The following is a 13,431-nucleotide window of genomic DNA, read 5'->3' as shown; positions in this document are numbered from 1 at the left end:
TTCCTTGTCTTAGATAAATTAGGAAAGGAATGACACCATATCTTATTGAATCAGCAAATGTATTGATTGATGTATTTGTTCTTTGGAAAGCAGTTGAACTACAGATCCAAACTGTCCCTTCTAAGTACCTCAGGCCAATTTTGAAATTTGTAGGGAGAATGATGAGTTTCAAATCATCTATGTGAAACTACAAGGGATTCATTGGATCCCTCGTTCTAGGTCTTACAGCTAAACCTCTGGTTTGCATTCTCTGCTACACACACACACACACACACACACACACACACAGAGAGAGAGAGAGAGAGAGAGAGAGAGAGAGAGAGAGAGAGAGACAGAGAGAGAGACAGAGAGAGAAAGAGAGAGAGACAGAGATACATCCAGTGTTCCAACATCATTTATACAGGAAACATTTTCTATCCCAATTTTTTTTTTTTTACTTTCTACCCCAAAGTTTTCTACCCCAAAGTGTATTTTTGGTACCATACTCAAAACTTACTTGACAATAAATATGTACGTTTATTTCAGAGCTCATTATTCTGCTTCATTGGTCATTCATAACGTTATTTTCATATAAACTCATTCACCTATTTTTGTTGTTTTGCCTGTTTTAGTATCATAAAAATTTAAAAATTGTCCATATCAGTATCAAGGAGATTTCTCTCTGCAATAATCTTTTTGGATCTGTTTAGGTTGATGGGCTCTTCTTGGTCTAACTTTGGTAGTTTGAATGAAATAAGAAATTCATCCATTTGTTTTAGATTTTCACCATAATGAAGCATAGATTTTTATAATATTCCCTTGTACCAATGGCCCTCAACCATCCTTACGCTGCAACTCTTTAATACAGCTTCTTCTCTGGTGGTGACCCCCCAACCATAAAATTATTTTGTTATTACTTCAAAACTATAATTTTGCTACTGTCATGAATCATAATGTAGACACCTGATATGCAACCCCTTTGGGTTGCGTAGATTCTCGAGGTTGGTCCTACAAATTGAGAACAACTGCCTTATAATACTCTGAATTTCCTTGGTGTCTTCTGCAATGTTTCCCTGATCATTTCTGATTCTACTAATTAGGATACTCCATTTCCTTCCTTTGCTTAGTTGGGGTGAGGGTCTTGTTCCTGTCTATCTTCTCAAAGAACCAGTTCTTAGAACTGTTGATTCTTTGTGTTTGTTTGTTTGTTTCTATTTCATTAAATTCTGCTTGAGTTTTTATTATTTCTTGCCATCTGTCTGGTTTGGGTTTGATTTGTTTTTATTTTTCCAAGTCCTAGTATTGTAATCACTGAGCCATTTATTTGTGCTTTTTCTGATTTTTAATGTAGGCATTTAGAGCTATAAATGTCCCTCTTAGATCTTATTTTAATATTTTCCAGAGGTTTGTCATTGTTTTTGTTGGTTGTGTTTTCAATTTTATTTAGTTTCAGGAATGTTTTTATTTCTCTCGTGGCTTCTTCTTTGAGTCATTTACCATTTAGTAATGTGTTGTTTAATCTCTATGGGTTTATACTTAACGGGCTTTTGTTGGGTGTTGATTTTAAGTTTTCTTACATAATGTTTAGACAATACATATGGATGTACTTATGTTTTCCTCTCTTTACTATGTTTGTTGTCATGTCTGTTTGCTGTCTCAGGATGTGGTAGACTTTAGAGATGCTTCTGTGTGTCGCTAAATAGAATGTATGTTCTTTGGCGTTGGGTGGAGCATTTGGTAAATATTTGCAAGGTCCGTGTGATGTAAGATGTTTCTCTGTATGTTTCGCCCAGATGACATATCTATTGGAGAAATGTAAACTGGGGTGTTGAAGTCACCTACTGTTATTATCTGTGAATCTGTGTCTTTAATTCCATTGCTATGCTTTTTATAAAATTGGGTGTACTTTTGGTCACATTATTTTTGTAGTGTGACCTGGGCATGTGAACTTATTTCTTTGGTTGTATTTCTGATATGGCAATCTGGCTTTCCTTAGAATAGGCCAGCGCATGAGCGGAGTGACATAAACTAGGTCATATAATACTAGTGGATGAGCTGTTTGGCCGGCCCAGGCAAAGATGACTCCCAAGCCAGGAGTCTGGAGCTAGGTCTGTGGGTGCAGAGATGACATTGGCAAAGGGAAAGATGAGAGAGAAAAGGAGTGTCTCACCAAAGATGCCACTGAACTGGAGCTGGGCCTGTGTGGAGATGGTCACAGGCAGGGAAATTATGGAGGATGGGGAAAAGGGGGGAATGCAGAGATCAACTTAACCAGCAAAGTTTATCCAGGAACAAAGAAAATTCATGGGGTCCTTATCTGGAACTAGGCTTCTGAGTTTGCAGATCATAGTGGGATGGAGGGAAAGGGGTGCCAAATGGAAAAATAGAATTTCCAGATAAAAGACATATTGGCTGGTTTTGTGTGTCATTTGAAACAAGCTAGAGTCATCAGAGAGGAAGGAACCTCAGGAGAGGAAATGCTTCCATGAGATCTATCTGTAAGGCACTTTCTCATTTAGTGATCAATAAAAAAGGATCCAGTTCTTGGTGGGTGGTACCATCCTTGGGCTGGTGGTTCTGGGTTCTATAATAAACCAGGCTGAGCAAGCCACAAGAAGCAAACCAGTGAGCAGTACCCCTCCATGGTTTCTGCATCAGCTCCTAGTTCAGGGGATCTAACCTGTTTGAATTCCTTCCCTAACTTCCTTCAGTGATGAACAGCAATGCTAATGTGTAAGTCGAATAAACCCCTTTCTTCCCCAACTTGATTTTTGGTTATGGTGTCTCTTTCACAGCAGGAGAAACCAAAACTAAGACACCAGACAAACAATTCTCACTGGAACTTGACTTGTGCATTTACAGATGGTGGTGTGCTGAGGAAGGGGCGGGAAAGGGAAAATGCTACACCAGGAAAGGACTCATGCATGCACAGGGTTCTTCAGCCCTGGCCTCTGCGTCTTCTACTTCCTCTCATGCTACATGTAATTGTCTTTACAGTTCACTGAGTGTGACTTTTTTCCACATTTCTTGATTTTTTTTATTATTCTTTCTTTTAATTGATTTTTATTGAGCTCTACCTATGTCCCTGGTGGTCTAGTAGCTAGGATTTCTTGATGATTTGTTCGTGGTTTTGCTGTTTAAAATGTCTGTTAACTGTTGTAATATGCTTCGCACTGTCCCCAAGTGAAAGAAGACAGAATGAGGCTGGCAGGGAAAATGTGGATGCAACATCAGCTTCATTCAGACATGGCTTGCGTTGTTACTATGTTAGCGAATCAAAATTACAAATTCAAACTTTCTGTATGGTTTGTTTTCTAAGACAGGGTTTCTCTTTAGCTTTGAGTCCATCCTGAAACTTGCTATGCAGACCAGGCAGGCCTTGAACTCACAGAGACCCTCCTGTCTCTGTCTCCCAAGTACTGGGGTTATAGGCATGTGCCACCACTGCCCAGCTCATATTAAATTTCTCTATAGAGAAGTGGGTAAGAAAGATTTTATATTGACTAGCCAGATAAAAGTGTTAATGCAGAGACTTACAGACTGATCCTATATTTCTCAGGGCTCCAAAGTTATTATTTATTAATTCTTCATCTTTTGTAATTTTATGCAACTTAAGATGCACATATAATAAAATAGCAAGTGTATGAAACTATAAATCAAACAATGAACACTATGGCACTCTGGGGGAAATCAAGTGAGATTAGTAAAGGTAAATATTCTCTTTGAGACTCTTAATCAAATTCAGTTGGCAAAAGGAGATGTGTGTCATATGACAGCTACACAATAAACAGAATAGCTAGGAATATATTTACATTCTAATGCTTCTTAGTGTTCATTAAATAAGGCGATTGCTTAACTTTTAAGAAAAAATAAACTTTACAAATCAAAACAAAGTCTCCCATCAGCCATAGAATATGGAAACAATGATCTTTTTAATTAAATAAATAACTTATGTATTAAAAAAAATTGTTCCTATTGATGTACTCCTAGCCAAATTTTGCACACAGGTACCAAGGACATAACATTTCTACCAGCCTAAACTTGCCTGTCTCCTGAGGTATTTATCATTTATTTATGCCAGGGACTTTTTCACCATTAAAACTTCATAAACAGCCGGGCAATAGTGGCGCACGCCTTTAATCCCAGCACTCGGGAGGCAGAGGCAGGCGGATCTCTGTGAGTTCGAGGCCAGCCTGGACTACAAGAGCTAGTTCCAGGACAGGAACAAAAAAAAAAAAAAAAAGCTACGGAGAAACCCTGTCTCGAAAATCAAAAAAAAAAAAAAAAATTCATAAACTATTTTACTTTCTGGGTAGTGATTTTCTACCCTTTTGATCTTTAATTAATCTGTATAGTTTATGAACCTTCAGACAGCTGTGTAAATGATTTGTGAGGAAAGACACTAATTCCATAAGTAAATGGCGCCCTCAGGCATTTCCCAGGCTGGTCTTACTGTATATAGGGCTCTTCAAAAACCAAATTGAAGTGTGGCATATTGAAATATAAAAGATATAGAACCTACTTACTTGTGTAGCACATGTGCCCCAAAATGATGACTACCACACAGTATAGTCTACAAAAGAGCAAGCAGTCTTTGTTGCTGTTTGGTTTTGTTTGTTGTTGGAGGCAGGGTTTCTCTGTATAACCTTAACTGTCCTGGAACTCGCTCTGTAGACCAGACTGGCCTCAAACTCACAGAGATCCACCTGCGTCTGCCTCCCCAGTGCTGGGATTAAGGACATCCGCTACTATGTCTGGCAAGAGCAGGCATCTTGGAGGTCCCGCACCCACAGGATACTCAGGAGTTTAAAACGTAGCATTGATTGTGCATCAGTAAGAAATGCTCACATGAAGATATGCTTATACATTCACACCTATGTGGTTGGTACATGTGCACAGGCAAGTTTACGAGCATGTTTCTAGCACAGACATACATCTTGGGTATATGCCTGTATACTCACACGTACAGGCCACATGTACACAGCCATGTAAGTACAAATATACAAGCAATTTCTGATGGGAATAAATACCAAGAAATATTGTTGAAGCCTACTATTTTTACATTTATTTTTGTCTTTTTCTTCTTTTCATGTGTATGAATATGGTGTGTGTGTGTGTGTGTGTGTGTGTGTGTGTGTGTGTGTGTGTACATGCACACGCATACAAGTGAATGTGCCTGTGGAGACCTGAAGCTAGAGTCCACAATCTTCTTGGATGGTTCTCTACAATATTCTTTGTGGCAGACTCCCTCAATCAAATCCAGAAATCACCTAGTCTGGGAGGTAGACTCTTTCAAGCGTACCCTGAGATCACCTAGAATATTTCTTTAGTCAGCTTGTTACTGGGATCCCCTCCTTTGCCTTCTGGGACTGGAATCAGAGGCTGCTGTAACACCTGCAGAGTATTTGCCTCGGCTGTGAGTATCCAAGGCCTGGTCCTCTTGCTTGAAAGGCAAGCTAACTGATCATTGAGCCATCTTCCTAGCCCTAACGTTACTAACTTTTAAAAATTTTGTCTCTCCCCATCTCATTCCATTCATTTGCATTTACTGCAGATTTCAATTGGCACAATGGTCACCGAGAGCCTCCACACGTTGTTGCCAGATAGTGCTCTTCTATCAGCTTCAAACCTTTGCTGGACAGGTCTGTCATCAGCAGATGACGGGGAACGGAACGGCACTCCCGCATGTGTGAATGCACATGTGTTCACGTTAGTGTGCTGGAACAGTAAAAATGAGCAGGAGCCATCTGCACTAAGATGTTTGCTATAAACACACAATCAGGAAACAGAGCCAAGCTCACTCATTGGTACAATGCTGAGCTCTGTGATTGCGTGGCTGTGCCCAAGCCTGCCTTCCTCCACACTGAGAAACCCAAACTGTAAACATTTCCCAAGCTGGAGATCAATTGATTTCTTACTCTAAGTATGAACAGAGACGGTCGCGTGAAGGGAATAAAATGGCCAAATCTTCTGTTATGCTGCAGCTCTCGATTTAGTTTTCAAGGGCTTTCATCCCCTTCTAACATTGACTTCAGATGTTATTTAGATACATCTCCCATGTACCAATATAACAATCATATCCCCCTTCTCTGTTCATACAGGAAGCTATTGTTTCTCCTCTTCCTTCCAGATAAAAACTAATAAAATTGCTTGTAGAATGGTACTTCTGCTTGAATTTCTAAAATAAAAAAATAAGTTTGACCAAATGTAATCTGTCATTGATGATATGTATAACACCAAATCCTAAATCAGAATTAGAAAAATTCATAAATAAATAACATTAATATCTGTGGTAACATTAAAGTTGCAAAAATAAATGAATACACTTCTCTTTGGAGTAGTTTATGGTCAGTGTCATTAAGTGTTTTATTTTTAAGACAGCCAGAGAAATAGAAGGGAAGGCTTATGCTCGAGGACTAGATTTGAGCATGAGATTAGATATTTGTTAACCTATCTTCTGCATGCATTACCAACCTGGATTTTGTGACTCTCTGAAATGATTCTTTGTTTTAAAATAAAATCCCCAAATCCAATTAAAGTTCTAGCTTGTGAATAACTTAATGCCTTAATGTTTCTTCAAAAGAAAACAGATGCATTTTTCTCCACAGGTGCTGAGATGCTAATGGACTCAAAAAGGTCCAAGTGTGCTTTTCAACTTTCTGTCTCTCTATCCCATCACTTTCCTGATGTTGCAAACTTGACACACTTAAGGTCTCTTGTGTGAGGACCGCACAGATTTACCTATTTATTCTTAGTACTATGAGTCTGTGGCTTGAGCAGCTGACTTCTCTCATTCTCTGTGTAATACAGAGATGGCTTTTAAGTTGGAAGATTTGTACAGATGATCAAAGGAGAACAGACCGTGTTTCTTTCTTTTCTCTTTTCAGCTCACTCCAGTTGGCACCACAATATTCACAGGGTTTTCAGGAGACAATGGAGCTACAGACATCGATGATGGCCCGAATGGACAGATAGAGTATGTCATTCAGTACAACCCAGAAGATCCGGTAGGTTCTCATTTTCTGTTTGTGGGCAGGCATGTCATGGGGAGTTCTTTCATCTGATACAGTTATTAAGTTATCCCTGAGTTGCCCTATTCTTAATATTGATGAATATTTTATAAAACTTGTTTTGAAAATAAATATAATTGCACCATTTTTTTTTTTACTAAATTTCCATTACACTGAACTCCAGAACATTCTAAATGAACCACCAGTGGCAGCATAGAGCAACAACAGACCAGATGGGGCCCAGCTTGGAAGGCATGCAGATAATTTTGTTGCTGCCATCATACCTGGCAAACACAGGTAGTGTTTCTGGCATATAATGGCCCTAATGCCCTTCTGTGCTACTATGGACCCTATGGAGAACAAGGCAGAACTTCTAGCAATGGCCTCTGTGGTTTGTGGGTAGGCTCAGTTTGTTTGTTTTAGACCAGAGGATATGTGTGTTATTTTTCTAATAGCTTAAGTCATGAAATGATTTGTTTCTAGTGAATTGTACATTATGTCAGAAATCTTTAACTGAAAAGGCTGGGAGAACATGGCATACAGAATCAACAAAGCAGGGCTCACATGGGCTCATGGGGGTTGAAGTGGCAAATATGGGACTGTGCTAGGTTCACTACATTTATGTTGTGGTTGTTGGTTTGGTGGTTGGGTCATCTCCTGAAAGTGGGAGTGGGTGTGTCTCTGACTCTTTTGTCTGCTCTTGGGGTTCTTTTCCTCCGATTGGATTGCCTTGTTCAGTCTCCATAGGATAGTTTTGCCTTCTCTTGTTTACTTATGTTTAGTTGTTGTTCCTTAGAGGCATGCTCTTTCCTTAAGGGAAATAGAGAAAGTGAATCTGGGGGAGTGGAGGGAGGGGAGATTGTTGTCAGTGTATATTGTATGAGAGAAGAATATATTTTCAATAAAAAGAAAAGAAAGAGGGAAAAGCAAGAAAGGAAAGAAAAACCCAACCAGAGTACTTCTTCATAACTCCCAAGGCAGCTTCTGGATTATTCTAGGTTTTCCTAAAAAGAGTAAAAACTGATTCTCATGTGAGTTTGCTGATGTCACACTTCTCCTTCCTAATCGTATTAAAAATATAAAACAAAGCACAGTTAATGTAACATCCCCATTGCTCAGACCTTCACTCCTTCCATAGCTTTGTGCAAATAAGAAGAAACAGGAATAAGTCTTTTGGCTTGCAGAATGCAGACTCAAATTTAGCTTCAACTGTCATAGATTATGTAAATTAAATGAATGACACACACTGAGTGTACACATCTTTACATTTAAAAAATATTTTAATTGTTTTGAGATTAAAATATAATGCACAATTTTTCCTTCCCTTTTTTCTGTCCCATCCCACCCATTTCTCTACCCTGTTCTCTCTCAAATTCATGCCCCCTTTATAATTCTTGTTATACACAGCTGCACATGCACATGTATATTTATATTTCTAACTATAAATACAATCTGCTCAGTCCTTCAGTCTGTATAATGTTACTTGCACATATATGACTTCAGAGCTGACCAGTTGGTACTGGATAACTATTTGGGGATGTCTTCCCTGAGGGCTTTCTTCTCTCAGGTCAGGTAGTTCAGGAGAGAAAACCAGGTCCAGAGTTGAAAGTAACTTCCTGACACTTCAGAATACAAATGTTCATTTCAGAGGCGTGGGCTTTTCACTGTGTGCTAATGAGGTGGGTGTTGATGACCTGTGTTGAAAGCTAAATTCAATTTTTAAAAAATCTTAGGAAGATAATAAGGTCAAAAGAAGGCTTTGAAAATGTGGAGTTTGTCTTTGTTTCCCCTTAAAAGGAGCCTCTGAACAGGTGTGTAGCACAGGGCACGAAGCCAAGCGATGAGAATGAGAGGGTTCCCTGGCAGTGATCGGTGCTGTGAAGCGTTGCCTGAGAAATTGTAGCGGCGTAAACGAATGCAGACAGATTATAAAAATATATATAGTTTTAATGTAGAAATAGACTTACAGAACCACCGTTCCCGCGGAGACCAGGAAAGCAGAAGAGACAGCTCGGAGCATGCTCGCCAAATTTACAGGCAGACATTACCCCGAGGCGAACACGCCCCCTAAGGGGCGGGACTTATCCCTACAAGAAATGACATAAGGAGCATGAACCTGAGCAGTCAAGGGCGGGAACAACTCCTTCCCTTCAGTAGTAGGAAGACCAGTGACCACATGCACATGGCTTTTCCAAGCCATTCGTGGTTTTCTTCTGTGGGTTTTCCTAAATAACTCCGTATGCATGACTCTCACCCAACTTAACTATCTTTCCCTAGTCTTTGGTATCAAGCTGTACAAACAGAACACAGAAAGCAATGAAGAGCCAACCCATGAATTTTAAAGAAATATTTATTGCGTTGCAAAAAAATCCAAGGTTTATTTGCATCTTGAGACAGCTGTGAGTTACCTAGAAGCTGACCTTCAGAAGTTCTGTGAGGCCGAGTCCTTTCCTCACAGTGAAAATCTCCACTTTGACTGCTTTGCCTTTCAGGGATTAGCTGTTCTGCTACTATGATCAATTATGTGTCTCTTATAACCTCCAAATGGGTAAGCCATTCAGTTACAGAGTTCGAAATTCCAAGGGGATGCGGATTTTACCATTGGCAGCACTACTACTCGGAGTAACTGCAGAAGGTGCCTGCTTCAAGATCTTTTTCACTGCGGCAAATTATTAAGATATCGTGAAAACTCTGAACTTCTGAACTTGATATACTGTGTTAATTAGGGTGTGTGTGTGTGTGTGTGTGTGTGTACATTTGTGTCCACATAGGCACAAGTGTTCCATGGTGCTCATGTGGATATTGGGAGGGAACCGTGGGTGTGGAGCCTCACTTCCTACCATGTCTAAGGCAATGTCTCCTGTCACCATCGTGTACATCAGGAAGCTAGTCCTGCAGCTCCAAGTCATTCTGTCTCTCCCTTCCAGCTCGCTGTGGGCACATGAGGGTTACAAGCCTGTGTTGCTGCATCTGACTCCCCACAGGTTCTGGGGATTTGAACTCAGTCCTTCACACTTTTACCCAGGCATTTTACTCTCTGAGTTTTCTCCCAGGATGCACAGGACACGCTGTAGGGAACCTACCTTTTGGCATCCTAGACATTTAGCGTTGTCTTCAGCTCTAGTTGTATTGTGTTGTGTTTCTATGACAGAGCTGCCAGGTGATTTTATTTCCTGGTGCTGTGACTCCTATAGCAATTAATAAATATCATAACATTCTACTTATTCCTAATGTCCAAACAACTATAATTTCAAACCAGTCTCATGCCATACAGCACAGGATAAAAAAGACAAATTGACTTGTTTTCTTTCACGTGGTGCCTCAAGTCAGACTTTTAATCCTTGAGTCAGATCTTTGTGAAATGAAAACTAATCCAACTCACACTCTCATAAATCTGTTCACACAGCCTCTTCAGCCATTTTTGAGCCAAAGTGGAAATATTATGAAACTTCATAGCAATATATGTTTTTGTTTTTGTTGACCTTCTCGAGAAATTGTGAGTTTCATTATAACAGCATCTTCTGATGTTAGGCTGCACCACTCCTACCTCTGAGGCACTGACAATACATGCAAAGTCCATTCCTTCCCACCGTAGGTCAACCTCTCCATCCTGTGCCTCAGCACAGTGTAATGACGTCACACGAGTCTTTTAACCACATACATCACTCCTCCTGGTGCTTCTGATAAGAGGAGTGGGCACATACTTAGTTGTGTTTCCAGCATGTGCTGTGTCGTTTACCTATAAATATACCTTCAGGTTTTTTTTTTCTCATTTAATTTCAGTGCTTAATGACATGACATTTTTGCATTTCAGGTGTTCCTTTAGAGTTAACTTCTTTTAGGATGATTGTTCATCATGGGTGTGTATCATTCCTAACTTAAATCAGCCATTGTCTCCTTAACACCCTGGCTTCTCTGACTTTCCTGAAACTCTTTCTCCTCTGAGGCTCTAGTTACAGGAATGCCAGACATTTTGATGGCGTTCCACGGGTCCATGGCTCTGTTCATTCACTTTCTATGTATTTTCCTCTTTTGTTTACAAACTATATCATCCATTGACCTATGTTCAAGGCCACTACACTTTCACGCAATTCCAACCTGTTGTTACCCAATTTCTATGATCTGTTTTTATATTTAAAAAACAATTTGGGCATTGTATTCTTTGTATCAAATTGCTCTGTATTTCATGGGTCTTAATTCTTTTCAAACAATACAAAGAATATTTTCCAATTTTTATTTGTTGTGGGCATTTTATGTGTTTAGCACAGTAACTGTCATAATAGACAATTTATATAATTGAATAAATAATTGTGTGATTAATATAATACTGTTTATTTGAGTCTCCCCTTTCAAAAGGCTACCATTTCCTTCTCAGTCATGTCAGGTTGCTATGGAGTCCATCCTGAGCATGGTGACTCTTACACGGGAGAGAGACCCTTGATTCTACTCATGCTATCTGAACTCCGGACGCAAGTTTGCCATTGAGCACAACTCCCATCCCTTTCAGTCTGTCCTCTTCTTAGTTGATCTGCTGGTAGGGAACTTCATGAAAGTGGGGTTTAGGGTCAACTCTCAATTTCTCCTTCTCTCTCTAGATTCTTTCTGGTATTTTCTTCCTCACCCTCATCAAATTTGTGGTCTTGAAATCGGTACCTCAATATTTTAGTTGATAAATATTCAAGGATATTCATCAGATTTGAAGAGTCTCAGTATAATGCTGATGTCAGTCTTTCCTAACACAATTACAAAATGAGAAAACATACCCCATTCTCCTCTCTCTCTCTCTCTCTCTCTCTCTCTCTCTCTCTCTCTCATTTAGAATATCCTGGCTTCTTTCTCTTCCCAGTTAATGGAGATGTGTACGTGTATGGGGCAACACAGGAGTCATGTTTTTAGTAAATGAGTACTATCCCTTGTGCTTGCTTTTGGACCACCCTGCTTTTCCTAAAAGATAGTGTGATAGCAGCAATGACTGCATCTTTTAAAATTTGAACAACCTGGAGCAGTTGAGCATCCCTTCAGCCTATCCAGTTCCACTGCAGATCTGCACTGACAGACTGTAAGCTGGCACCACTGGCATTGCAGCTAGAGACTAAATCTTCAAATCTGTCCTGGACTATGCCTTCTGATAGAAAGAAATTTAGTAAAGATATTGAACTCTGAGATGTTAGTAGGCATAATTAAGAAGGTCCATGAGAGCCCATAATAAAGGATAACAAATGTTTATTGTGAAGACTCACAATAAGAAAGCTCTGTGAGCACTGGGAGCTGCCAACCAAGCCCCAATTACCAACCAAACCAAAGGGAAAGGAGTTGAGCATGCTTCCTGTCTGTGCTTATAGTACATCAGACCACATCCTGATGGACCGGTCTCTAAAAGGGTATTGGCTGAATGAATTCCCACAACAGATGATCATTCGCTACTTTATATACAAGAAAAAGGATGCTGATGCTTTGAGTAGAAGAAGATGCTATGAGGATACCACCATTCTATGACATCTCCAGCAGTCAGTAGAGTAAGAATGCAGTGTTATGGCAGAGTCATTTTGTTCAAGAATAAATGCATGTAAACGTTTATGGTTGACTAGATTGGCTATACTCACCAAGTCTCAGATGAGTCTGAGTCACATCATGCGTTTCCAGTCTAGTAGCCTATGGTCTCAAAAATTGTGGCCTCAAACAGCACACTTTGATTTTCCTCCATGTGTGTCTTCCAGTGCCTCTTCTCAGCTCACTTGAGCCTCTGAGACTTCTCTAAGACTGCAATCACAAGACTAATGAGAATAATTTTGGTATGGAGTCTTCACTCAGAATAACTTACTTCTAAGGAAACTGAAACTCCTTCAGTACTTTTTGCTACTCTTTAATTATTTTTTATTTCTACTTTGCCATTTAAAAATATTTGAACACTTCTGCTTTCTTCTATACCTTCTTTCTTCTTATAATGTTTTAAAGTTTTAACTAAAATATTTTAAAATTATTTCCCCATTCCATTTCTCCATTCAATTATCTGTGAGTGTAAGGGTGAGTATTCCGAATACAGATAGCCATTACCCTGCTCTAATAAAGCAATGCCAGTAGGCTCTCCTCTAAGGTCCAGTAGACCCAGGTAGTGGGTTAGGTTTCTAGTACCAGGCATGATTTCCCTCCTATTGTGTAAGCCTTAAACATATGATTGCTACTATTGTACCTTTAGGAATATCTTTTTTATGAGACAGTGTAATTGACTAGTATCCATTCCTCCTATAAATGGCCAAATTTTATTGTCTGCTTAAATTCTAGTCAGTCCCTTTTGAGTAGCTAGAGACCGGCAAATCTTGTTAAGTCTTCTTATTTTCTCCTTGGAGAATTTGGTCAGGAAGAACTCTCAGCAGTGGCACAACCTAGAGATTGATAGCAGCTGAAGGCATGCAGTGGTCTGTTGGCAGAGATTTCTGTCCCA

At 39.6% G+C, this 13,431-nt stretch overlaps 1 protein-coding gene across 1 annotated transcript in view; it reads left to right on the top strand.

The window, feature by feature from the left end:
- The window catches only part of Pcdh15 (protocadherin related 15), a 600,282-nt gene that overhangs the window by 287,547 nt on the left and 299,304 nt on the right, over positions 1–13,431 (top strand). Inside the window, exon 6 of the mRNA XM_041655402.1 lies at positions 6,867–6,986. Within this exon, the coding sequence (XP_041511336.1) occupies positions 6,867–6,986 (120 nt within the window). The remainder of the gene's footprint in view (positions 1–6,866; positions 6,987–13,431) is intronic.

The sequence above is a fragment of the Microtus oregoni genome, unplaced genomic scaffold (genome assembly GCF_018167655.1).
Source record: "Microtus oregoni isolate MIOR12 unplaced genomic scaffold, Mior012 000007F_ref0000211, whole genome shotgun sequence".
Classification (NCBI taxonomy): Eukaryota; Metazoa; Chordata; class Mammalia; order Rodentia; family Cricetidae; genus Microtus; species Microtus oregoni.
Note: the sequence above shows the minus strand (reverse complement) of the source record. Positions and strands in the feature narration are given on the sequence as shown.